Source organism: Styela clava, chromosome 2, assembly GCF_964204865.1.
Source record: "Styela clava chromosome 2, kaStyClav1.hap1.2, whole genome shotgun sequence".
In the NCBI taxonomy this organism is placed as follows: domain Eukaryota; kingdom Metazoa; phylum Chordata; class Ascidiacea; order Stolidobranchia; family Styelidae; genus Styela; species Styela clava.
In genome coordinates, this window is record NC_135251.1 from 16,970,738 (window position 1) to 16,998,180 (window position 27,443).

The 27,443-nt window shown below is 33.6% G+C and overlaps 1 protein-coding gene across 1 annotated transcript in view; it reads left to right on the top strand.

Annotated features, from left to right (window-relative positions):
• Positions 1 to 27,443, top strand: part of LOC120335318 (uncharacterized) — a 98,921-nt gene that overhangs the window by 66,721 nt on the left and 4,757 nt on the right. The window contains exons 81-119 of the mRNA XM_039402809.2: positions 11 to 288; positions 1,001 to 1,138; positions 1,557 to 1,701; positions 2,316 to 2,452; positions 2,883 to 3,015; positions 3,383 to 3,535; positions 4,131 to 4,319; positions 4,797 to 5,090; positions 5,833 to 5,966; positions 6,436 to 6,694; positions 6,930 to 7,334; positions 7,830 to 8,047; positions 8,506 to 8,625; positions 8,763 to 8,888; positions 9,287 to 9,436; positions 10,135 to 10,320; positions 11,184 to 11,312; positions 11,823 to 11,975; positions 12,285 to 12,338; positions 12,598 to 12,855; positions 13,357 to 13,461; positions 13,611 to 13,787; positions 14,331 to 14,528; positions 14,893 to 15,046; positions 15,143 to 15,261; positions 16,034 to 16,195; positions 17,833 to 18,081; positions 18,226 to 18,310; positions 18,948 to 19,090; positions 19,469 to 19,585; positions 20,382 to 20,621; positions 21,641 to 21,785; positions 22,411 to 22,571; positions 23,263 to 23,398; positions 23,803 to 24,023; positions 24,907 to 25,142; positions 25,251 to 25,383; positions 26,433 to 26,528; positions 26,809 to 26,931. Of these exons, the coding sequence (XP_039258743.2) occupies positions 11 to 288; positions 1,001 to 1,138; positions 1,557 to 1,701; positions 2,316 to 2,452; positions 2,883 to 3,015; positions 3,383 to 3,535; positions 4,131 to 4,319; positions 4,797 to 5,090; positions 5,833 to 5,966; positions 6,436 to 6,694; positions 6,930 to 7,334; positions 7,830 to 8,047; positions 8,506 to 8,625; positions 8,763 to 8,888; positions 9,287 to 9,436; positions 10,135 to 10,320; positions 11,184 to 11,312; positions 11,823 to 11,975; positions 12,285 to 12,338; positions 12,598 to 12,855; positions 13,357 to 13,461; positions 13,611 to 13,787; positions 14,331 to 14,528; positions 14,893 to 15,046; positions 15,143 to 15,261; positions 16,034 to 16,195; positions 17,833 to 18,081; positions 18,226 to 18,310; positions 18,948 to 19,090; positions 19,469 to 19,585; positions 20,382 to 20,621; positions 21,641 to 21,785; positions 22,411 to 22,571; positions 23,263 to 23,398; positions 23,803 to 24,023; positions 24,907 to 25,142; positions 25,251 to 25,383; positions 26,433 to 26,528; positions 26,809 to 26,931 (6,659 nt within the window). The remainder of the gene's footprint in view (positions 1 to 10; positions 289 to 1,000; positions 1,139 to 1,556; positions 1,702 to 2,315; positions 2,453 to 2,882; positions 3,016 to 3,382; positions 3,536 to 4,130; positions 4,320 to 4,796; positions 5,091 to 5,832; positions 5,967 to 6,435; positions 6,695 to 6,929; positions 7,335 to 7,829; positions 8,048 to 8,505; positions 8,626 to 8,762; positions 8,889 to 9,286; positions 9,437 to 10,134; positions 10,321 to 11,183; positions 11,313 to 11,822; positions 11,976 to 12,284; positions 12,339 to 12,597; positions 12,856 to 13,356; positions 13,462 to 13,610; positions 13,788 to 14,330; positions 14,529 to 14,892; positions 15,047 to 15,142; positions 15,262 to 16,033; positions 16,196 to 17,832; positions 18,082 to 18,225; positions 18,311 to 18,947; positions 19,091 to 19,468; positions 19,586 to 20,381; positions 20,622 to 21,640; positions 21,786 to 22,410; positions 22,572 to 23,262; positions 23,399 to 23,802; positions 24,024 to 24,906; positions 25,143 to 25,250; positions 25,384 to 26,432; positions 26,529 to 26,808; positions 26,932 to 27,443) is intronic.

Consider the following 27,443-nt stretch of genomic DNA (forward strand, 5'->3'; position numbering starts at 1 on the left):
ATTGTTTCAGTTATGGATGTGGGTGGAACATGTACAGAAGTTGGACCATTTTTTCCACAAACACCGAGATATATGATACAGGCTGGTTTGAGTCTAGACTCCACCATCTTGCTTGCACCTGATTGGATATTAATCACAATTCTTCTTCTGACTTCAATACTTTTAATCCTAATTTTGGTCGGAGCTCTCATTTTATTCCGAAAATATGGATGGGCTAAAACATCATTCCTGTCAGCTTACTATCGTGCAGTGGGATATGCATTCAATTTGGATACATACTCATCAAAGGTATTTCTTGTGATTGCTATAAGCGTATATTAATTTTTGGTCAGGAGAGCGATTGAAAAAGTTTAAAGTCTTCAATTTAAGTGAAATACCGGTTTATTCAGGATTTTAAATATTCGTATCTACGATTTTCAAAAAAACAATTCTTATTTTATACTGAAATTTCACTTTTGTCGGATTTTATGGAGTACAATTTGGCCGAATATAGAAATTTTTCTGCAAAATGGATCTATTTGGCTTATTTAAGATTTAAATTAATTGAATGACAGGTGACGCATTATGCTAAGCTTTGGGGAGCCATCACCCCACTGATTACATTGGATGGCTTTATAGGTTACAACCTCACAGGGGTCCGGGGGTAATTATGTGCTCCTCATAATGATAGGGTGGTTTCATGTTGCCAATTATTGGTCACACCTCCCACAGTCCAAGTCTATGCATCCGAAATGCTCGACTGATAAATTATTAATTTTCATACTCAATCTGGTCTGGCAATCGGACAAGGGGCCACAGTAATTTGTATGATTAAGCCTTCTTGTCGTTTTTTATTTCCAGGGATAAGAATTAAAATATTATCTTATTCTGCTATACAGAATTCTTGAGTATTTAACTACACAGATATATATACTAGATATGTGAAACATTTAAAGGCTATTTTCCTTTCCATTTGCAGCTAGCTATGATGTAAACTCATTTCCTTTCTTATCATTTTCAGGGATCCACAGTTCATTCAATCAAGAAATATCATCCAAATATAAATGCAGGTGATTCTGCCATCATGGCTGCAGCTATTAACGTAGATTCTGATTCTGCTAATATGGCTGATGATGAGTTCTGGGATTATGAGAGACAGGTTTGTTTATATTTCGGTAAAAAATTGGATCACGCTTGATATTAGAGTAACCACATATGAATAACAAAAACCATTATAACAAACATATAAAAATAGTTATACAGACTTTTGGACGAAAACGTTTCACTCTACAGACATTTTGTACCACAAGATGACATAGGAGTTGTGAGTTTAATTTTCAGGACATTTAGAATTTATAGGACCTTTGGCAATAGTTCGAGTTGTACTGGTGCCGGCAGTTGACGGTATATCAAGCTACTGTGGAATCCACAACCCTGCTTAAATTGCTTAAAGAGTGATTTATATTACACTAACCTCACATCAATGAATGTCCAAATTTTTTGTTTATATTTGGTATAATTGATCTGCGCATTTGGTCGTCAGTTGATAAAAACTTTTTTTTGAATACTTTATATAGGTTGATGTGGAAAACTTCAGCAGTCAACAATTTTACAACATATTGACAAAACAATCTCATGGTGTGACTAGCAAAGTATCAGGACAAAAAGATGAAATTAAAGGATTGTACCAGAAGATTGCTCAACAAACACAATCATTGAAAGGTACAATTTACAATACAATATTGTGGCAAAACTTCCAAAAAATGTAGAAAGGTGTAAGAAATACAAGACGACCTAGCATTAGCCCAACAATGTTGGCATCGCAGGGAAAAAGATATTTGGTTTGAAAGTCACGCCAAACACAAATATCTGATAATATGGGAATATTGAGGGCTTTAACCGCTTAAAAAACCTGTTTTAAGAAAATGATAAAAACATATATTTTCGATTTTTAAACTTCTGCAAATTTTTATTAAAATACTTTTGTGAATATTTCTTCAAACTTCAATCAGATACCAGCTTGAAGGGCGCTTGTGATGATTTAAAATGCAATTTTTTCCAATTTTCAACCATCACAAGCTTGTCCTAAAACTCCCAATATTTGATGTTACAATCATTGCAGTCAAGAAAATCACATGTAGAACATAATTTCATGAAAACAATTTGAAAAAAAAAAGTCACCAACTCTCTTTGATTGATGACATTAACACTTGCATATATTGATTAACATAAGATATATTGCAGTTTAAGACAACAAATACAATAAAAATTACCAATGACAGAATAATTTTAATAACTCCAACATATTAAAATAAATTTATATGTTATTATTTCAGATTTGTGGGCTGCAAAATTAAATCTACAAGGACGAGCATCTCTTGCAACACAAGAAGAACTTGCTGAATATGAAAGAAAGAAAGAGGAATTAGATATCGAATTAGAACGTAGAAAACTTCTAGGAGAAAAATTCAAAGTAATTCTTTTTATTTTTCAAGCAAAGCGAAAATTAAATGACTGGTTTTTATGTTAAACTCTTTTTTTATTCATTTTGCATATCACATATGTTTGAAGACGGCTCGGTACAAGCATTTCTGGTATATAGACTGAATAAACCAACATTCATTAGCACATATTGCACCACTATAAATTTGTAAAATTTCTGTAGATCTTGCTATTTCGATGGTCACGCACAACATTGTCAAGTGATGATTTTTGTTTATTTGTGAGTGAGCACATGTGGCCTTAATTCGGCAAATTCTTTTCAGAAAAACATCAACTCAAATGTACAGAATTTCATGTTTTCAGATATTATTTGACAGAAACAAAACAAGATAACATTCCGCACTATATTTTTATATCTCATGTTTTTGTGTCGAAATTGATTATTTTTAATTTTGTTGCAGGAAATACTTCAACAGCAGAGAGATATTTCCATGGAAGATGAAAGAATGAGAAAACATCATCAAGTTAATTTTGATGCTGCATTACATGCTGCTCGAAGAACACTTGATCAAGCAGCTAAATCATTGCAAGAAGGTGCTGTTTATTTTTTTTTGTATTGAATGAAATGAGCCACAGTGTTAGCAAAATCATCCTAAAATTACTGTAATGTACTTGATGTAATAATAATTCGGCTACCAAAAAGAATTTTTTAAGATATATTGTATTATGAAGGCTAACGGGCTGGGCTATTCACTGTTTTTCCATATTTACTAAACTGATTTTTGCAGTAGTGTTTAAATCTCTATATTCAAGACGTTTTTGTATTCATGCGATGCGAAAATCACAGTTTTTGTAGGTTGCAGGTTTTTTTGTATATGTCGTTTATAAGCCGTTGTCATAACATTTGACACACTGTACTCTGTCATATGATATAGACAATGACAATGTTTTTTCTTCGTAGGAACTCTTGACAGTAAAGACATTCAATTCCAAGTATCAGGTCGTTCTGGAGTTTTAACAAACAGAATGTCAACACTTGTAACAGAAGAATGCACTCGACTTGGTGCTTGGGGAGTGATAGGAGATGCTACTGGAGCTAAATTGCTAGATTCACGTAAGATCATTGTTGTGTTTTCATTCTATATTATATTTCAGATTTTAAATGTAAATTTGTGAAGGACTAATTTCCACATTTGAAGGCTCGTCCAAAATACTCGAAAGGCAATTACGGTACTAATCAGTATCTCAAAGATGAGATATTTTGGCATAAATTGTCATAATTAGTGAAACAAACAAAAGTTCCAAAGATACAAAATTTTTCTGGATGTAGTGAATGGATTGTGGTGACAAAAGTAGGCATATTTTTACATTGCATCACTATGTATTAGAAGCCCATACACACTGGCGAGCACCTAGCATTGTACATTACAATTTCCACAAGTTACCAATCAATATGCAGAGCGAACAATTGAATACAATTCGCACGAGCATTTGTGAGACACAACATCTTTTTACATGAAAGACTTGTTTTAGACATGTCTTTCTAAGTCTAATAACAGTCTTAACAAATAATGAAATAATAGTTCTCGCTCTCTTTACATTTGAGTGATTTTTTTCTCTGACTTCTGAGTAGATTGCTTAGGGCGAATATTTTTAAAAATATGATTAATTAAACAACTAGAAATTATTCCAATGACACAAATTTTCAGGTACAAGACAACCTTTGTCAAGAAATGAAATATTTGCTCCCGATGGCAGTTTAGCAGTCGATGAAAACACTTGTAAATTTGATTCAATCCTTGGACTTGTTATTCCTTCTCATAATACTGAAATGTTGTTGCATAATGGCCAAACTATGGTTATTCCCGATGGAGAATATTTTGTACATCCTGATACAGGTAGTATGACTTCATTACATTTATAGTACTCATATAGTATGATATTCAAGAATTTTGATTTGCAATTTCAAGTGAATTTTAATTAAAACTTACCAGTTCTCACCTTATATTGCCATCCTGCACAATATACAATGAAACACATAGCATTTGCAAAAATACTCGATAACAAATTTCAATGAGTCTCTCGTCTAGCACAATGACTTGGAGGTTAAAGTGGGGGTTTTAACTATGATTGCATCGCTGGGTAAAATCTTCAGTGCTAATCCAATGCCCATCGCCTCACCCATAGTGTAATAGATTAAGTAGGCATTCGGGTTCGTTCAAACTTTATATATTTTATATATTTTACCTAGTGGATGCTTGTACTGCCTTGCTCAGAGCAAAAAAATGTTCAAATGTATCACATTTATGAAATAAAAAAAACTTTTTTTACTGCATCTTTTATTACCCAAATTTCAAACATCAAAATATTTCCAGGCTGTGTGCTTCCTATACACGGAAATCTTGTATACGATCCAATTTCATCAAGAGTTATCTGCGCTGTTGACGCTTCATCTGGTGAAATGTCTAAATCAGAAGAACATCTCATTCCATTTGTGCCTTATCCTACCGATAAATCGACTGGAAATCCACTAACTATTGACTTACCTAATCTTGAAAGACGAGCTGATTTGAGATACAATGCTCCGATGATTGATCCTGGAACTGGACTTACTGTACCAATATGTGGAGTCACTATTCATCCAACTACAGGAGCTATTCATCCAGTTGGTAAGATTGTCATTTTTGTTCTTGTAATAAGTAACTTTCCATTTCTTGTATAGGTTTATATTCATTTTGAGAGAAGGGAAAGGGGACAAATTGGCTTTTGCGGATGGAAAACCAATTGTTTTGGTATAGATACCAGTTTCTGTTTAATTGGAGATAAGTCTAGTTCAATTTGCTATGGCATAGTTATGGCTGATGGCATAAGCCGTAAACAAGCAGGGATTCTGTGGAATTCTTTGTGCTGTCGAGGGTCCCAACAATCTTCTCGATTTTTTTTTTTATCAGACATTTCACTCTTGGTACAAGCTCCACTGATTACACAGTAAACAACTTTTTTTTTTTTTTAAAACCTAAATCTTTCCCGTATAGAGCATTGTCAGGGGTAAGGTGGTGGGTATTGATTTTGAGCTCCCTGCAACATACATAGTCAAGTCCAATGCTCTACTAAGCACTTGGAAGTTATTCACAAAGTGGAAAGATTGTGTTGAATGTTGGTTCTACGACATAAAGATATTAGTTTCAAGCCCTATCTGCATCACCTCAAAGATAGTACAATAAATAGGGCATGATAAGCTTAACAGCTCCTTCTAAAAACATAGTAATCTTAAAGTCTTCATCATTGGCTACATGTCCTGAGCCGAGTTTGAAGTGAAGGTTTATGAATACTCCAAAAACTGACAGCTAACATTACATTTTGTTATCTTTTTCACCAGTTTTCAGTGTTATTGACTATTCTTATTCCCAGGTGGTTCGTTCAACAGTCCAGTTACAAATCTACCAACAGCAATGGAAATTGGATCATTAATGATTGATGGAGATTCTGATCGTCCTGTTATCATACTTGGACTCACATTTGACAAAAACGGAAAAGTGAAACCGGTAGGTTTTTTTTACCTTTTCAGAGAAGAAAAAGATAGCAGAACATGCCAAAACTTGAATTTCGTGATTTGTTGATTTGAATATTCCCGAAAATCATTTGCAGAATTTGCAATTTGAATCGAGCTTAAGTATTCTAATTATTTAGCCATTCCTAATACCGTTTTTATAATGTATAAGTGGTTCATAAAGTCCTGTATTCAATTACGATAGGTAAAAGAACTCTGATGTGCTTCATGCAACTGATAGTCATGTAAAGATGTTTAAACAAAGTAAAAATGCTCAAGTGAACACTGAATAAAATTAAACAAACCTTGTTATGATATATAGAATACTGACTTCATAACAAAATATGAAAATGTAACAGGACTTTACCTCGTTTAAGGTATATTGGAATTATCAATAACATTATTCAAATCATATTACAACTTTGAAATGATAATCATCTTATTTCAATCTCTGCGTTTTACAGTTGGGTGGAACCACAATGTCGAGTGCATCATCTAGCTCCAGGTTGCGAGTCCCCCTTTTATTTGGTAATTCATTCAAAGAGCCTCTGAGCGGAAAAGATGTACGCTTGAATTCTGCTCGTCCTCTTGTCATACCTGAAACATCTGACATCGATGTAGTGCCATGTGCGGGCGGATATAATGCTTTACTTGATGCTAGTGTACTCGGATGTGAAGTTAAAGTCATAAATTCCCTGAAGGCTTATTTGGATGCTCTAACAGGTGAGATGTTTATATTATCATATTTATTTATTTGTTCGAAGATGTTGATTTCTGTATTAGGATTGCCTTAATTCTTCCCAGCATATTGTTATAATTTAAAGCTTGTTTTGATAAACTAAGATACTTGTGGTGCATTGGGTTGGGTGTATCCTTGACTAACTCATTACCCTGAGTGGGTTTGCAGTTTCAAATCGAATTTTCAACCCAACTTTTTATGAAACTTCTCAAAATCCAGGTCCTGAAGCCAACGAACAAGGCGTTTCATTCAGTGCTCGAATGGAGGTTTTACAACTAGAAAACGCGATCAAAGAACTTTCTGCTGCAAGAGGTAAAAGCATTGGAAACATGCTACGGCAATCTCACGATTTACTTCGTTCCGAAGAGCGTGCTGATATTCTCGCTTCATGTGGAGGTGCAGCTGGAATGATGGAATTCGAAGCAACCGGACAGTTGTTACCTATCCTTGTTGGTACTGATATGAAAGACCCTGCTGGTTCTGATCTGCAAGTACCTATTTTAGGAATTGATAAAGCCAAATTTACTGGGAACATCATTCCGCTTGGGGGAAGCATGGATGAACCTAATGGTGCTGGACTGATACCAATTGTCATTGGAGCAAAAACAGTGGATCAAACTACATGTTAGTAATTTTTTTGGGAGCATTCTTTTTATCTGCTTCTTGCTTTTGGTATTTTAGGTCGTGTCTATATTCAAAAATTCAGTCCAAACAAAATTGATGAGTTTGACAAATTTTGTATAGTATTATTTAGGATATGTTTGGCTTTGCTGAAGTAATGAAGGATAGTTCCTTTGTTGTCAGTGCACAATATTGTCTACTGTTGGCGTAGTTTTGAACGGTTATTTTTGATACCTCTATTTTTTAGTGCTAATCATTAGGAATACTCTTGTCGTCACATCTCGATTACCCTGTGAGTTCAAATCTTGTGATGTATGAATATGTATGAGAGGATTGCTGGACTCCTCACCGCCATAGGGTGATTCACATGACTGCTGACTGACTAATCCCTCATCTGACATGTACTGATAAGTGGAGGCCATGGCACTCCATATAATTGAGACGTCTCATCGTCTTTTGGGCAATAAGTTACAAATTCTATTCTATTTTATATTTTAGCAAAATCCGGCAAGGTGGTTGGCGCAAAAATCAACACAGACTCAGGAATTGTTGTTCCTATTGTACAAACTGGAAGTCTCGTTAATAAAAGACAAAGAAAACCAGCACCTGGATCACTAGCGATGCTAGAAGATGAAAATGCGGCAAGAAGAGGATTTTGGAGAAGACAAAGACAGAGGGAAACTGATTTGGAAAAGAGATTGGCTGTATTAGTACAAGTAAGTCTCTGACATTTAAAATGTTTTTCTATTTACAGGGTTTTCATAACGTCTTGCTACAATTTCATTTTTGTTTTGAAGTTAGCTATCTATATATCTTAACCGGGATTATTTTATTATCGGCAGATTACCGGTATATGTCACTGCTGTGGTGAATATGCCTGAATGTTTTGTAAATCCACATATATTTGTATTTTTTATTATTAATCGACTCCCAAGATGGCTTAAATCGAACTTATAACCCAAACCGTTGTATGCCACGAGAAGTCAGCGATTCGAAAAGTCTGTATACCCATCCAGTCTTCTGCACAAACAAAAGAAACTGATGTGTCGATGATATATCATTGCAACAATAAAAAGCCCATTTTATCGAAAATTGTTAAGCAGAAACTGGTATTTTTTTAACTCTTTCTATCCATGGCTTAACGAATGATTTTGTATTTACATTCTCTATTTAGGATTTGACTATGAATTTTGAATCACTGACTGCTGAAAAAATTGAGGAAAATCTGGAAGCAATTTCAGATTCTTGTTATCAATTATCTGGTGCTTTGAAGAGAGAAACCGAAAGAAGATTGGTATGATACGTTTTTGTGATGACAAATTTTGAAACAGACAGTATTTATAGTTATCCAAAAATCCCCTTTCTTCCTTGCTCAGTCAAAAGACGACCTAATACATTGAATGAAGAATTATTATGTTATTATTTTCGTAGGCTGCTAAAGACGAACTGAGTGTTGTATTACCTCCCGATGTTCTCGCGATTCTTGGTGAAAATGATGAAGAAGAAAAACTGAATGAGGAAACTGTTCACAACGATTACAATAAACTTGTGGAAATGGTGAATTCTGCCTATTTTTTTACTTTTACCAGACTAGTAAATGGATTCTAATCCCATGCCAACCTCCCCACCCAGGATGTACATTGGGTAGGACCAGAATAGTTTCGGTTTTCCCAAAACTATAGTAGCTCTATATTAAGCAGTAGTTAGCATTTAACATATAAAATGATAGATATGATAGTGAAATTACATTATGGTGAAGTTTCATGGTAAATTAAGGAGGCTTTGTAGCTGGAGACACAGTTTGAATATACTTTAGCTCAGGAGCTGGAGCTATTATGATTTCAAATCAGCTCCCAACACTGCTTGTTCCGATATCATCATAATAATAAATCATCACTTACTTAAATTAATAATCTTCATTTCTCCTGCCATATTTAACTTACCTTATTATGCAGGTTCGTAATTTCATACGCAAACTACAAATGGAGGAAACTAGGAAGACTGAAAGATTACTTGAATGCGTTGATGCTCATGATCCTGTTGCTACAGCAACGGCAAAAGAAGCAGTTATGTTACGATATCAACAAGCTCACAAAAAGATTCAGGTTAGTACAATTGGCAAAAATTTCTATTTTATCATACAGATTTAGTGCGGTATTTTGAAATATATTTAGATTCGAATCAAAATTTATGATGTTACTTAGTTAGTATAGTGCACTGATCAATTCTTAATTTTAGTATCCACAATGTATAACTACGGGATTACTAATAAATTGTTTCGTAGTGGTAATCGAGAAATTTATGGTTTCTTTCTTTTTGGGGGGGAAGCGGTCAGTAATTAATTATATTAATTAATTTCTAGATCATTTCCTTCGATGATATACATTGACGACTATTTTTTAAAGTTTATTATAATTTATAAAATAATAATAAAATTGATCATTTTTATTGGAATACTTTATACATACCAGTAATTTTAGAATCAATTCGAATGAATTAAACAATTAAAAAATATGTTTCTGGTAAATTGGACTGTCAAAAAATCTTGTTCGGAGTTCCAGAGTGTCACAATTGTATATACATACGATGTTCAAAATATCATAAACTTTGCATACTAAATGTTTTGAGCTAAACAATATCTCATTTCTCAAACTAACTATACTAACACTACAAGAGCAACACTACAACACTATAAAATTAATCAAAAAAATATTGAAATTGATCAAATTTAAAATATTTGTAATGATTAAATTGAATTATTTTAAAATTACAAAATCATCTTAATAATAATTTCCATTTCTAGAGTGAATTATTGGGTCACTTGGAAAACAAGATTGAATCCTCGAACATCAACATTGCGACGTTGGAATATTACAGAAAAATATCCGAGTTACTTGCTATTGAAGCTCGTGAATTATTGAAAGGATCATCTATTGTTGCAGGAGATTATGAAGTTGTAGCTGCAGGAGTATATGGGGATGATTTACAGGTACAGAACTACACAACCAAAAGTCTCTATTTGTTGGCAGTCAATCTTTTTTAGTATCTATAGTGTTCTCATTGCTAGAGTTCTCTTTCTTAAATTTCCCAACATAACTCAAATTGCCATCTCAACCCTATCTCATTAAACACCCTCAAGCCATAAAACAACCTCCTACAAGCTGACATCAAAGTAGAGGATAATATATAAACTAACAATTAACGGTTTTGAATGATATTACAGCAAAAAAATTATATTCTTATAACAGTTAGAAAGGGGATTTGTATGAATTTTGCCCTGATTGTCTAATTATTATGCAAAATAATGTTAACTCAACCCGAGAAGAAGAAAAACAAACACATCATATTGTGATATTATTTCTATTTCGAAGTGTGGCGCTACTGATGCCACCCTTTTTATTGACGGTTGAAATAAACCTTTTGCACATTTCGTTTTTAGTACATTTTTCTACAACAGTAATACCCTGAAATTTTTGTATATACCAAAGAAGTCCAGCTCTTTGTATTTAGTGTAGGCTCATAGGTTTTCACATTGTGGAATACGTGTGCCTTCTTACTTAAGAATATCCTGTGAGGGTTTGCATGTTCGAATGCTTTGGATGATAATAATGTGCGAGAGAATCACTAGACTTCGCGCTATCACAGGATGCTTAACTTAGGCACTGGTCGATTAAAGCCTCCTCTACCATCGAGTCCACGCAACTGAAACAAATATCATGTTAACTAATCCTATACCCGACATAACAGTGGTTGGTATGCGATTAAGCTGTTCATCGTCTTTTCTCTCTCCTTAATGAATAGGACATTCCCATCATATATCTACATTATTTCCTATATACTATATATTTTCAGATGGGTGGACAAAACGAGCTTGTTCCATTACTCAAACAATTGATAGCATTACTGGAAAGTGGAATTAACTTTCAACTTGCTCCTGAAATGTTGACGGCTCTTCAACAGACTCATTCATCTCAGCAACAAGTTTGTATTTTTTTGATAACGTGGTTTTATCACTAGTTAGTTATCTGTCAAATTAATCACTTAATAGGCTTCATGAGTAATCAGTGTGCTTTAGAATTACACTGTTATGTTTTTAGTATTGTTCTGAAATATCTGGGCACGGTAGCTTAGTGGTTGAAGTGCTGGACTTAACTATAATGGCATCACAAGGTAAATTCTTGGGTTCAAATGCCCTTTCTTGCCCATTTAGCTGTAATAAATTCCGCTTCCTAAAATTTCATTTCAAACTACAGTAGCTCCTTACCCAGCATGGGCTACTTGTTCAGAGTGAAAAGCATATAAAGCATATAAAAGCATATAAGTCGTATCAAAAAATTGTGCAAATCAAGATCACATCAACACTTCTCACATATTACACTTATTTTACTTTAGATTTTAGGAAGAACTATATGACCCGATTTTCCACATAATATGTTCCAACTTACGTTTATACTTTTGCTACAAAAAATAATGCATTTCTATATTTTCTAGGCAAAGATTTTGGAAACTATAAGACAAACTGCCATACAGCAACAAGCACAACTTGCTTCTCATAGAAGGCAGGCTGCACTTGGTCAGCAAATCACACCTGGTGCACCTGGTGTTCTACAGATTTATAGCGAAGGGGAAGGACCAATATATGGGGTGAGTGGGAAAGCATACTGCAGTACATTCAACATTTTTTCAACATTTTCTCTTCAAGAAGATTAGTGATTTTTCATGTGCAATATTAAAACTACCTTTTTTCCTCAAAACTATGTGCAAGTATATAAAGCAATGTTATGTTGACATAAGTAATCTATTATATTATCAGTATCTCATCTAAATTTTTCCGAATGTTCTGTTTTGTAATTCATGACTATTCTATGTTGTTCCTTGAGATTTTCATATTATGTGACCAAATATTTGGTTCATGCACAGATGACAATTAACATAAAATTTTATATCTGTTAGGCTGATGGTCAATTGCTGCATGCTTCAGGACATAGAAGAAAAGTGCTTATACAGGTGACATTCAATTGTTGGATATTGTATGTATATATATCAGTTTTTTTCAGATTTGTATTTGCATTTTTTTTTATTTTTTAACTGTTTGTGTACTGTCTTGCAACCTTACTTTTTAGTGAGTGTCTTTCACTTTGAAGGCCTGTTTTGCCAATGTTCTTTAAGCAAACATATAAAAGCATTTAATTTTATCCAAGAAGGTTATTGGATTCTGATAATTCTAATATAGGGTCAACCTTTTTCATAATTTAATCTGTTCTAGGAACATGCTCTTACTCGTGCTGGTGATCAGACAATATCAATGGATGGATTGGTGGAAGGAAAATCTGATCCTGATGACAAAGCCGCGTTGAGAAGACTGCAAATGCGCCGAATGAGCAGCAAACGTATCTTAGATGGCGCCGTTGCAGCACAAAAAGAAGGTGCTGCAGAAGCGAGAGATATGATGGAACGACATGCTCTTCAAATTGCCAAACTTGAAAATCAACTGCGAAGTGAAGAAATCACGAAAATTAATGAGGTAAAAATTGTTTCCTCAATGAAGGGTGGAGAAATGATAAATGTTTGGAAGGTGACATTAGAAATAGTACATCCCGAGGGCTCTAACACACTGTTTTGGGAATATGAGCAAAATGACTATTTTCTGTTTTTCAGCTCCTGTAACATATTATTAACATACATTGTTGAATATTGCTTCAAATTTCGATACCAGCTTTACACAGCATCAATTTTTTTGTACTTTTTCTGTTTTTTTTTTTCATGTTATTTTCAATATTTTCTGCAGTCGTATATAGTGTTTTAGAAGGAATATTATAATCACACACAACGGATTGCTTAGTTTTGTCATTTTCTTAATCTAACTAAAAAACTATTATTCTAATTACACTACGTTTTTCTATAATTAAAACTTGTTATCATTTGTTCTTGCTTCGTTCTGAGAAGATTGAGTGATCCAAAGATTTTTTTTGTCTTTTTTACAAGGCAATTTATTGGCATCATTCTAATATTGATTTTATTTCAGATTATTAATGACGTAGAACAGAAGAAAAAGAATGAAATTGCAAGATTAAGGAATGAATTGAAAGATAAACTGAAGAATTGTAAAACTGATGAAGAAAAACAACAGGTGGGTGATCATTATTTATAAAATACTCAAAGCTTCAGAAAATTTAATACAACATCATGTTTTATAATCAGATTTTTCATAAAGTTAGGAGGCACCAGTGGTACTGAAGATCGTTGCTAGTTTGCAGCCTTTATTTTTCATTTCATTAGGTCATGCTCGAGTATGCAGGAAAGATCCGAGATGTTGCTGAATCATTGGAAAAAGAGAAACAAAAACGTCTTGCTGACTTGCGTAAAAATCTTGCGGAAGAAAGACAAAGACGAAAGAAAGAACTTTATGACAAACAACTGAAAGAAGCTACTGAAGCTGGACTTGATCCGTCGAAGGTAAACTGTTAATTATTTCATATTATTTTGATTGTGCAGAGTTATTCTGGAACCATATTTTTTAAAGAATCTGAAAATTAAGACTATGCTACCTCATGTTTTTATTTATTTTTTTCCTATTTTTATTTATTTAGGACTTACATTTTGCATTAGCAATACGACATTTCAACCCACTCAATCTATGATGGAGACAGTTTTTTTTTTAATTCGTGGCACAAATATATTTAATCGAAATTTTAATCGCCAAATATATATATGTATTTATATATATATATCTTCTTACTAAAAACATATTCAATGAACATACAATAGCTAACAGATAAACGGAAAAAAAAACGAAAACAACAAAGTTTTTTTTATCTAATAACGGCACCAAAAGGGCCCATCCACTTTCTGTTCAATAATTTCATGAAATATGCTGAAAAACAATCTGTTCTTCATGAGGAACAACCAGGTCGAGGATTGGCAGTTGTGAACATTTGCTTTAGTTCCTGTCATGCTATACATAAACAACATGCGATACAATATATTTCATATTTTTAGGTTGTCACCGACATCACTTCTGAAAATGAAGAAGAAGTAAATAAAGATCTTTTACTTCTCGCTCAACAACAAGAAAAACTTATCGCTGAATTATTGAAAGCATATGAAGATGAAGACGGTGATGATCCTGATGAGAAGAAACGGAAATTGGATGAAGAAATGGAAGCAAGAATTAAAGCATTGAATGCATCAAGAGCTGTGAGTATTTACATGCTTGTTAGTACTCTCAACAAGGCTCTCTGTACGCGAAGTCACTGATATGTAAGGAACTACTTTATTTTGAAAGAAACAGAATATTTCAATTTGAAGTCGAGATTTTAAACTGCGTTGTCATGCAACATATGGCTTTAACTACCAGGCCATCGGGTGCTATTTAATGGAACATTATAGCTAAATTATGATTTATTACTCATTGACCCACGTTGAATACCCCTGTCATTAAGAAATAGCAATATTTTTCAGTTGGTTTTATTATAGTTATTTGCTCTTTTAGAGATTTGTATGTTTAACACATAGCCTTCTGTGTTGAAATATATACATATTCTTATTCTGAAATTTTCAGGCATCTCTGATATCACAAGAAGACGTGAGTGAACTTCTCAGCACAGGTAAAAGAGATAATGATCGTATTAATAGCATGAGAGCAAACATGAAAGAGAAAATGAAGATGAGAAGAGATAGAAAGAAATCCATAAGAAGAGAATCACTTTCAGAAGGTTGTTTTAACTTTTTATTTTATACCCTTTCAGAATTAATTTTTTAACAGTGTTCTAAGTTTTCAATCACTATGACTGATTTGCATTTTTATACAGGCGGTGCTGGTGGCTTGTTGAATTCAGAGGAATTGGAAATATTCTCTGCTGGTGTCGAACAAATTGAAGAAACCAATAGCAATAGACTTGAAGCTGCCGTGTTATCTGCATTTGAAGAGGTTATTTGATTTCACATTTGATTTGTAATATAAATCGTACATCGTATCAAGTTTTGATATTTATTTATTCTTCTCAGTTTTATCTTCAGTCTCCAAATTGTCTATTTTTTCATACTATGGATACAAGTGTTTATCGATCTAACATTTATATTAGCATATCAAACAGTTTCATAATAGTGATTACCGGTAATATGAATCTATTGTATCAACCTGACTATTGAATTAACGACTTGAACAACAGATTTTTCTATGATTGTAAAGCAGTGTTTTTCAACCCAGAGGCTCGGACTCATTTGAGGGTCCTGGTGAGTCCACAGATATATCAGCCATGATGGTCCTTTCTATACAGAGAAATGATAAGAAATATTACAATGTTCAGACTTTTTAGTTTTTTAACTAACTTACTCGCATTCATGGCATAATGAAAACCTGCATACTTGAAGACAAAATCAAATCCACTTTGACTACCAATGTAGACCCCAATTATTACAAAGTGGTGAAGTACAGGGGCAAGGTTCTCACTAAATGTTGCAAACATTGAAGGACAAACGGTATTTTATTGTTGCTTAATATACAAATCTAGATAAAGTGAACGATTTTTGTACCTTGAGACCGCTGCCATTCATTGTGCTTCAAAAATGGTCTGTGGCCAAAAAAGGTCGGCGAACCTTTTAAAGGAAATGTTGTTAAAATTACAGTCAAAACAAAATTTAAAAAAATTACGGTAGCTTTTTCCAATAAACATAAATAAATTAGGTTTTCTTTATCTTAGGCGGAATTTGAAGTCAGTGAAGCAAATCGTGCCAAAAAACTGAAAGAACTTCTGTCAGATGATAAAGATCTTGATGAACAAGAACGTGATAAAATTATTGCTGAATATAAACAAATGACTGAAAATGTCCAACTGAGAATGAATGCACAGAAGTTAAGTCAGGTTTGTGAAGTTTAAAGGTTATATACAGATAAATAAGACATAAAAAGCATAGCTGGGATTTTGTATACCGACATATTTCAACAATCAATGGAAGAACTTAATAACTACTACTGTTTAAGGGGTGTATATTGGAAGGAACGAAGTCTTCTTAGTTCGGCATTGCTTACCCAATTCATTACACCCTGGGTGAGGTGATGGGCTTGGGATTTCAACCCAAGATGTGTAACCTTTGATACGAACGTAATTATGTCTAATGCTTCCACTGGGATATCCTGTCCAGTACACAGTAGAGATGTACCGATACCACTTTTGTCGCCGATACCGATCCGATACCAGCTAAAAAAGCCGATACCGATACCGATACGTCGATACTACAAAAAGGCCGATATTACCGATATTCCGATACCGATACTATGTAAATATTACTTAATTAGGTGTGCTGTGTAGGGCAGACGGGTTAAAACAATGGTCTTTGAGCGTTGTTCATAGTACACATTATTTCAGATCGAAAAATGATATATCACATAATATGAAATTAATGTTTGGTGTTTGCTTCAACTGATTAAGATACACTGTACAGTAACGCTAGTAATCTCGGTGTTCAATTAGAAAACTCATAAGCCGGGATGTCCAATTTGAATTTAATGTTAATATCGCGACCTTCGAATATCGTTATTCGTGTTTAAGAGAATATCGAATATCACCCACACATTCTAGAGCCGCCGTCCTACGTTCAAATTAAAAGCATTTTTCAAATATTTTATTTCGTGGCTAATCGTAATAGTCGACGCAATAAGTCAAAGCCAACATGAAAGAATATCAACCAGCACCGACCAAAAGAAGGCCTACCTATAACCGTCGAGGATGTTTTTTTACTTTACTATTTTATATTATTATACAATTGCTATCATATATTTTGAGACAGTCTAGGACTCTAGGCCCTCTAGGGCTAGGCGGTCATGTCAATATATCTATAAAGAAATTGTGTTGTTAAACAAAATTAATATCTGCGTAGAGGGAAAATTGTGTCGGAATTTAGTTTATCGATGACGTCGGACTAAATGACACTCGTACTTGACGACAAACAGTCAGAATTTATACCCGTGCCAAAAGTCCATGTGCCGTTAATAAGGACCCCAATTCCACTGTATGATTTAAAACTGGGCGCCTAATTGCTTTTTGTTATGTGCCGTGTTGATATATTTCTTCATAATTACTATGTAATATTAAAAATGTCAATATAAAAATTTGACAGCGAAAATAGCTAAAAATACGTGAATCATATTCTCTTGCGGGGGTAGGGACATGTATGTCTCATAGCTCACGATCTCTCCAGACAAAAAATAAATTAAAAAGTAGTATTCCAACTTATCTTTTAAAACATTCTGGACCATATCAAAAAGGTAAATATATCGGAAATATCGGCCTTAATCTAACCGATACCGATACAGGGCCGATACCGAAAAAATGGCCGATATTGCCGATACCGATACCCGATACCGATACATCGGTACATCTCTAGTACACAGTACTAGGGCCAATGCACTAATAAATAGATCAACTACTTGATATTCTTGACTGTAAATTTCATTTTTTTTTTACTCAATTATCCCATGATTTTATGAAATATTCTGCAGAAACAAAAACTATTTGCCAAACTGGAAGCTCGAAAGAAATTAAAAGAAGAAATGGCAAAGGAAAAAGCAGTTGCAAAACAAATGAAACTCACGACATCAAACAGCACATTACCAGAAGGCACTGATGAAAAAACAAAAGCGAAGATTGTTGGAACATTAGAAAAGATTGAAGAGGAACAAGTACTTAATCTAGAAGGACATAAAGTTGATGTCGCATCTGTATTGGACGATGAACTGTTAGATGCACAAGTTAGTAAAAATTATAGATGAAATGACCATTGGAACTGCGATTAAGATTTTTAATTGTATTTTCTATACGGCACTTTTATAGGCCTCATGCTCTGAGCATGGTTCTGCATATGTTTGTATTTTAATTATCTTTGAATCATTCAGGTCGAAAAACTAGCAATATTAGAAGAAAAACATCTGAAAGAAAAAGAGTTGCTAGAGAACGAATTAGATAATGAAGTGAACAAAGGTATGTAGAAATAAAAATATAACTTTGACTGTTGTCAAAGTTACAGATGTTACACATTGTGCATTTCATGGGTATACAGGCTTTTTAGACCATTAGATGGCCTGTGGGAATATTTGTTGTTTTAGGTTGGGGTGCAGTAGTGTATTGTTATACTTCATAATTCACTTTTACTCAAGGAATCTATATTTTATTTAACTGAGTACACCATTTGCAAAAAAAATGTATGACTGGTTATTGCAGTTTACCGGTGCCGGCCCAAATGTCTTATAAATTCACATGTATTTGTATATTATTATTAATATTGAGCAACTCCCAAAGTGACTGAATATTGAATTCATAACTCAAACTGTCTCATGCCACCTTGAAGCGCGAAAAGTCTGTAAATCCATTCTGGGTAGATTTAAATGAATAATAATCATATTTGATAAAGTAATTTATAGGATACTCAAACCAGACAATTAACCACTTTATGCAGTAACTAGAAGGATTATATATTTGTTTTTATGTAATTTTATTAAATTATCAATCAAATTACCTCCACAATAATGCATTACTGCATAATGTATAACTTCTTTATTCATTTCTAATAGTACTTTGCTCATGGCCACTAATTATTATTTTTTCTTGGTTATATTAGAAACATCAAAGATCGAGAAACAAATGGAAGAACAAGCTAAACTTCAACAACAAGCAGCAATATCAAGAGCACAAGCAGAAGCTGAGGAGAAAAATTTGAATGAAAAACAAACGGAAAAATTGATGAAGCAATATCAGAAACAGGTACTAGATTGCTGATTGTTTAGTTTTCTTTTATCACTGTTTAAATTTCTCTATATGAATGAAATTTTTGATGAAAGTTTTTTCAGAATATGTCATATTTTATACCATGTATTCTTTTCCTTTTTTCACAAGTTGCCACTGATATATGTGGCTACTGTGGTTTGTAAGGATCGGAATCTTTCTGATTCATCATTGCGTACCAAATCTTCTACACCCTGGTGAGGTGGTGGATATGGGATTTGAACCCCAGATTTAAACCTCCGATGTCATCATAATTAACGCTTTAGCCGTCAGGCCACCGCGCCCTCAAATATAACTTTTTTATTTTCTTCTTGCATAGCTGTGAGCCCGTAACATACCCCATTAATAATTATTTAGGCTGAAGCATTGAATAAATCTCTCTCATCTGAGAAAAACCGACAATTGAATGCTTTGCAAGAACGCATGAAACAAAGAAAATTGAGAAAACAAAACCAACTTGATGCTCAACAAAACGTGAGTAGCTGTGTGTAGTTAATATGGTTTTTCTAAGTAATACAAGAGTCTTGATGCTTTTCATTGCAAATATTCTGTCTGTTCGAAGTCAAACTTCCTCAGACATACATAATTTATCAACTACTTAACCGACTGTTACATCTTGCAAGTTCACTATTACAATATTCTCACCTTAAATGCATATGAATCCGCCCAATCGATGCTATTGATAACACTTATACAACTAGTCAACTCATTGTAAGTTTTTTCATGTATTCGGTGTCATTATCACTTAGTGCCATTTATGTATCTTATACTCGTTAACTTTAAAAGCAGCTTTTGCTGGAGCAAAAGTACCCCCATAACTCCAGGGAGATGTAGACAATTAAGAGGGGCCTCAAAAAGTTTGAGAACCACTGCTCTGTATAGTTCCAGTAGCCATTGTCATTTCACTCAGAGATGAGTGCTTCTCTGAGGAGTGCACGAACCTTGCTTTGCACAAATCATTTTGAAAAAATATTTGAGACGTATTCATTTTCTTCTCAGGATTTTGAGTTTGGTTGTAGTGAATACATTATTTGTTGGTCCAGCAATTGGCTAATACAGATTGAATAAGATTCTCAGGAACTGACAAGATTCTTCTGAATGCTCACGATCACAAAAGCTTTTCAAATGCCCTAAATGTGGTGATTACACCTGATAAAATTGTTGCGCATTTATTGCATTTGCCATAGAGTTCAAAATATCTACATTTTCTTATTAATAATCCTATCTTTTCTATGATAACCACATGTTATCTTTTCTGTTTTGTCTTCAGGCGGACACAGAAAGAGAAATGTTGGCCCTTAAAGAACAGAGAAATGAAGATCATAAAAAACAAACCACTGAAGTTGAAAAAATGGCTATTCAATCACTGGCCACAGATAAAAGTTTGGAAACATCTATGGAACAATTTGTTCAAGAAGTTCTTCTTCCAAGACATTTGAAGGAAATGACGGAACTTGCACAAATACTGGAACGAGAAATGGAAGCTGCTAAATTAGAAGCCAAAGCCAAGGTATATAGTTGAGTTCATTGATCAGAGTGAGTATGCATCTGAGTCCGAGTAAGCATAAGTGAAGTTGTTTCAAGGCAGGGGAGTGCAACTGTTAATTGCTATGACCAAAATGTAAAATAATTCTCACGCTGAGGTCTAAACCATCAAACAACTCATTAGCTATCGTAACTATCGGATTGTTTTGTAAAATAATGCCACTTGATGTTATACTCCTTCATTACTGCTTTGTCCTTTGACAAATCTGGCAAATGACATATTCAGACATTAATCAGTGTCGAACTTCCAAACTAACCTTACTTTCATGCTGTTTGACATTTTAACTCGATCATCATTTTTTGATCACAAGTACATCACGGCTCCCATCACCACATTAATATTGTGAAAATTTCATCGCAGTGTGACGGAATACAAAATAAAAAATGCGATAGTGCCCTTTCAAATAAGATAAAGAATATAAAAATAGGGGGATTACGAAGTCTGTCACAGGTTGTGTAAATATAATACAGTAAATAAATAATACAGGTTGCGTAAACATGGGCCAAACTTTGGCACATGTGCTGTTCTGGGTGTTTTGGGATTTTAGTCTATTTTCCTTCTTTTTTATAATTTTTTGTTGCAATTATTTTCAATTCGGTTTATTAGAGTATCTGTCTAGTATCTGACTAATTTACCTTACTTTTTGCCTTTGTGTTAGTGGATTTGCATGCAAATAATGCAAGAATACTATAGCAAGGATAGTATGTCTATATTGAGTAGTTCGAAAGATTGCATAACATTTCCACAAATTCTATTCTGTAATGTTCTGTTTTACCAAAGTTTTTCTTCAGAAAAGCAGTTTAGAGCAATAATAAAATTTGTGACATTTGAACTATTCATTTATAATATATATACTAATTACATGAAAGTGTGATTTTTACTTTTAATTCTTTCAATTCAGCTATCTAAGTTCTATTCATATACATTTAAATTTAGCCCATATTTAGAATTGAGTAACATCCAATATATATTCAATTTCTCAGGCTGAAGCTGATCGTGACAGAATCAGAGAACAAATGGTTGCAAGACATGAAAAAGAAATTGCTGATTTGTTATTGGAAAATGCAGGCGAACCTGCCAATAAAGTCATCAAGCTGAAACAAAAATTGCAAGCTAAACAAGAGAAAGGTACAAATAATTTTACATTATGAAATAATTGTTATCAACTCGTATTCATGTTGTCTAAATTTCTGCCAAACAGCTTCTGTTGTAATAAGCATTGATATATATATATACCCGTTTGTGGTGCCATAACATTTAACGAATTTTAGTACATTGTAATATATAGTGAATTAGTTATCTCAAAGATAGGATAGGATTTTCATATTTATCCTGGTTGAGAGGAAAGCTATCAACACAGTTTAATCATATGACGAATGACAGCCTCTAGTCTAGTCACTAGTCCATATCTGGTAGTTGACCAGTTATTTGTGTTAAATGAATGGACTTGATGGGGAAGGATGCTGTAACTGACCAGCATTTATGGGCCCCCCCCTATGACAGCAAGGAGTCCAGCAACCCTCTCACACATAATTATCCCTCGCATGCTTCGAACCTGCAAACTAGGGCACAGAGGCCTAACAATTATGTCCTGTTGTTCAAACTTACTTTATCCGACTTTCCCATTTTATTTCCATTCAACGTCTCAAAACGTTTCGGCACAAATTTTATATTATTATTGCACATGTAGCATTCTTTGAAATAGGAAAAGAAAATTTAATTCATTATTTTATATTTGTGTTTCTTCAAACAGAACTCAAAGAGTTTGATCAAGACAGTGATAAATATTTAAAATCAGTTGTTGTTGCTACTACTGCTCCTCTCACTATTTCTCATGCTCAACGTAAACTCGAGATGAGAGAAAAACATCTTCAAGAACTTGCTGATACTTTGAGAAGTCTCGATCCAGAAGAGGTATTTTGATAATTTATTAAACAATCTATTAAATCTATTAAACAAGTAGACTAAATTAGTAGTAGATATTATTTTTAATGCAAATGAATGAGCTTGGTGATCTTTAACAAGTTTTTGCAATATTTGGAAAACTTTTTGACCAGATAAAATCCCAAATCATACCATTTTCTGATGGAAGGACAAAACCAATTTTCTATCAAATAAGATGTTGGAAATCAAGAGTGATCGTGATCTTCCTTCATACATATGAATGGATGGTATTGGCCAGATGTCATATGTCTTTCAAGAATGCGCTAATCCCCACATATCATCCCTCCTGCTTTTATCACCTCCTATTGTATCTCTTTCATCCCCTTTTAAAATCACTGACTATGGAATATAGTTGATATTGGTACCTATATGTTTGTCACCAGGTTTTGATGGGGGTTGTTGGCTTTATAATGTGGGTTATGTAACTCCTAATAGATGATGACTCCCTACATCATCCAAGTCATGCATCTGTAATGATTGAATGATAAATTTATTATTCCCGTACTGGACGTGGACCAGTGTTAAGATGTGATTATTTCATCTTATCGTCAACTCAACTTTATCAACCTGTTATCAAGTTTCCCATATTATGGCAGAATACCTATCTTTCATTCTCTCGTAGTTGATAATGCTCTGAACATTTTTTTTTCTTCTAATTTAGATGTTGATCAAGAAATACAGTGATGAAGCAGCACGAGCCGCAGCTGAGGCTGAACAATTCCGTCGAACCAAAGCTAAAGAAATGGAAAGAAAACTTGAACAAATGAAGGAAGAAAGACGTAGAAAGGAGAATGAGGGTATTGATATTGTTCATTGTTCGAAAAAGACACATCATAAAACTATGCTATTCTCATTCATTGTTTGATAAATCGAATTATTGTATGCAGTGATTGCATTACATTATAATATTATATTCTGGGATTTAACTTATATTTATAGTTGCTCAAAGTAATTCTTTGTTAAGCCTACCAATACAATTTTTAATAGACTATTAGCCACTTAGTAGTTAGACAACTACTTAAAATTGAAATCATTTCTGTTTGGCATAGTGTAGGCCATTTACACCATTTCACCGAAATAAATCTGTATAACTCAGGAACTCTCAGAATCTCAGTGGCCAATGGTGTCACTGCTTAGAGATGAGTATCGCCTATTTCTATGAGTGCGATCAAATTCTATGAAAAAAAAAAATTTATTTCAGCAAACAAACACATGAATAGTGAACTTGCTGCCCTTGAGAGAGAACTTTCATCTGAGTCTCTCATGGAGAAAGAGAAACTGGAGAAGAAACTCGAACAAGACAGTGAAATGAAATTGAGAGAAGCTCGTGAGAAAGAAGAAGGTATACTTCACTCGAATATTGATGAAGATGAAAAACAAAGATTATTGAAGGAACACAATGAACATGTCAAGAAACTTCAAGTCAGTATATACTACTTACTATTGGTTTGTTTGCTGCAAAGATGTTATTAGTCATTTGAAATCCATCCCACACAGAAAAAATAAAAGTGGAATAAACAAAACAATTTAAACATTATAAGTATAAGTTTATTTCGACTACATAGGAATTAGAACAGACAATAAAATAATTGATGAAAACAAATAAATAAAAGCTGATCATAAAATCAGGAGAGCAAACATAACAACTTCAAGTAAGGCTTAAAGTATACAGAATTGAAATTGGAAAGTTTTGCCGAAAATAAGTGGTCCTTATTCACTCACCTAAACCTAAAAGGTAACCTAAATATTTAAGTAAATAAATTTTCTAATGATCTTTTTGAACTTTCTAAGCATCGTCATATATCGATCCATAATTTGAACAAAAAAAGCTAAACAAAGAATGAGCCGTTGGTCATGCAAACATACAATTCATTTCCAACTAGAGTTTTATTAAATTATATTTATGAATGTATTTCTATTGTAACTCAGTTTTATCAAATCAAATTTTTTTTTTTTATTTACCTCATTTATTTCCCTTTAAGCCCTGTATAAGCAGCTACTGATATCTAATGATGCATAAAAAGCTTTTATTTATTGGAAGGACCAGAATCTTTCTGGTTTGAGATTGCCTATCCAATTTGATACACTCGGGGTGAGGTAATGGCCTAATTGTCATGGAATTTGAACCCAAGGTGTGAAACTTCCGATACTAGCATAAGTAAATCTAAAGCTTTAACCACAAAGAAAGCGCAAAAAGGTATTTTAGAATCAATCCTACATCAGCACTATTAAATAAGTTTGGGTAATAAAACAGTCATATTATGATCATCTATGATCAACCATGTTTACTCAATAATTTTTGCAGTCACAACTGGAGAAAGACAAAGCAAAGAGCAGATCTGAACTGCAAAGAAAATTGGAAGAAAGACGTAAGAAACGTAAAGGAGAAAAAATAAACAAATTGCAAGAAGAAGTTGGTAAACAACAAGCACAATTACAAATGCAAGAAGCTGCTAAAATGCAAGCAATTGCTAAAGAAGGCGAAAAAGCAATGAAAGAAACTGAAAATGCATTAAGAGCCAAACAGGAAGAGACAGTCAGGTATATATTTTCAATTCAAACACAATTTCTGCCTGACCTACTTTCTACCCACTTTAATTCAATCTCTTTCTGACTATTTCAAAATTCACAACGGTAAAACTTTTCTAGCTTGGATGGATCCATTGCATCATTTGACCCAATGTCATCCCAGCAAGCAGGAACATCAACAATAATTCCTCTTTCACCAGGATCATCAGTTGAAGACTGGAGTGCTTTGATGTTAGCTTCTCCATTCTTCCAGGTTTGTATGATTTTTACAAACATGGTTATTTTGATAGAGCTGACATGGGCAAACTACAACCCGCGTGCCAAATCCGTGCCATTAGATTATTCAATCTGGCCCTCATGATGGTATCATGAATTTCTGCTTTTAACCAATTCTGCATGCACTTCATAGTGGTTGTTATTGGAAAGGTACGGTGCAAAAGGCTTGTTGGAATATGATCGTGGTCAATGTTATATTTTAGGTTGACAATTGCCACAACAAACTAAAACCGAATTTTGATGTTCTAGCTAAAAAATAGCACAATGAATTTGTTGAAATTCCTATTAAATTTAGTTTTGGTACGAGGCTTATTGTTTTCCACTTTTACTTTTGTAATACTGTAAATAAAATTCTGTTCATAAAATGTAACTTTTTACGTCTTTTCTACATGGCTCGTCAGTCTAAGTGGGCAAAATTTTTTGCCCCTGATCTAAAATCTTTACCCACCTTTGGGAAAGAGGTTAATTCTTGTATGTTTTTGTGATTAGTAGATCCTATGCACTGAATTGAGTTATCTTAACGACAATTATAAATGGTCAACAAATAGGCAGTGATGGCGGCTTTGAGGCATTTACTCGACTCGAGTCATGATTGATGAAATACTCGAGTTAGTTACTCGAGTCTCTAAATGAAATGACTTGGACGCTGCATGAGCTAACCACTCATGAAACTTAACTTGCTAGATTTGGAACGGGAGTCAGAGTTGAGTCACCTTTTTCAAAGACTAGCAGTCACTCGAGTCTTTTAAACGCAATGACCTCTCTTCAAAATTTGAATGAAATAAAATTTACCACATTAAATAATGTTGTTACAACAATAACTTGACTTGGCCAGATTCATTCTAATTCATGAGTCGAAGTTTAGGGATTTGTACACAACACAAATTTATGACACTGTGATGTGATGTTCTTCAATCTTACAGTCACTATTTAGATACCTGACTGATATCAAGAATTGTTATTTTTCTATATTGCATACAAGCTACAATTTCAATCTGATTTTATCACACTGACATTTTGTTATAGGAATTAAAATCAGTGGAAGAGACATTGAAGAAACATTTGAATGAACAATCACAAGGAGTAAAGAGTTCAATATCAACACCTTTCATTGATATTCAGGTAACTATGAATATTATCATGTAGCAGCATTAATAAACCAGCTTTGATGGTTATTTGAGATTTTGTACTGACTTAAAATTAATGATATATCTCTTACCTTAGTGCAATAAATGTCAGATTATAGCAAAATTCATAAACTGCCATGAATAACGAACTTTCTGAAATTGTCCCATTAAAAAAATTTTTAGTGCTCATCTATTATTCATTTACTGTCAGCATACCCTCTAGTCTAGATAAAAGAATTTTGAATATTCTGCAAATTTGAATTTTTTAATTCTAGGATGCGCAATGGATGTTGAATGGCAAACTAGATCCAGTTGATCTGAATAAAATATCACCAAGTGAATTTGTTATTTATCGATTTGGAGTTTTCGTCGCAAATATGATGCAACAGGTTTTGGAGGTAAGTTTTATTTTTGTAATTCATAACAAGCTAAATCAGTTTCAGCCTTTATGTCCCACAAGATTCTAGCCAGCCCAAAATTTTGAGGGGTGACAAAAAATTTTTGTCTATGACATAATACTTATGTATGTATGCATAGAACGGAATACAACGCTCACTCATGTTTTTTACTTTGAACAAAGCCAGATAAGAGTAGCCACTGATATCTAGCAATATCTTAAAGAATCGCTCTACAGACGTACTTTTTTCTCTGGGGTATCTAAGGCTTATACGCATATTTTCATCTATCTTGTTTGGTTTTTTTGGTGGAAGGATTATTGATAGCAAGCCAGGGAAGGAACGGTTTCAGTAAATTGTTCAAGAGTAGGGCAAAATGGTGTTGGAAAAGGCGTTTAAGTGCATTCTTCGATTGCATTCGTACAAAGTGACCTCTCGAAATAAGCTGTAATTGGATTCAAATGTCTGTCAATGCCACAGCATTTTTCTTCGATTCCACTTCTTCATATAATCAA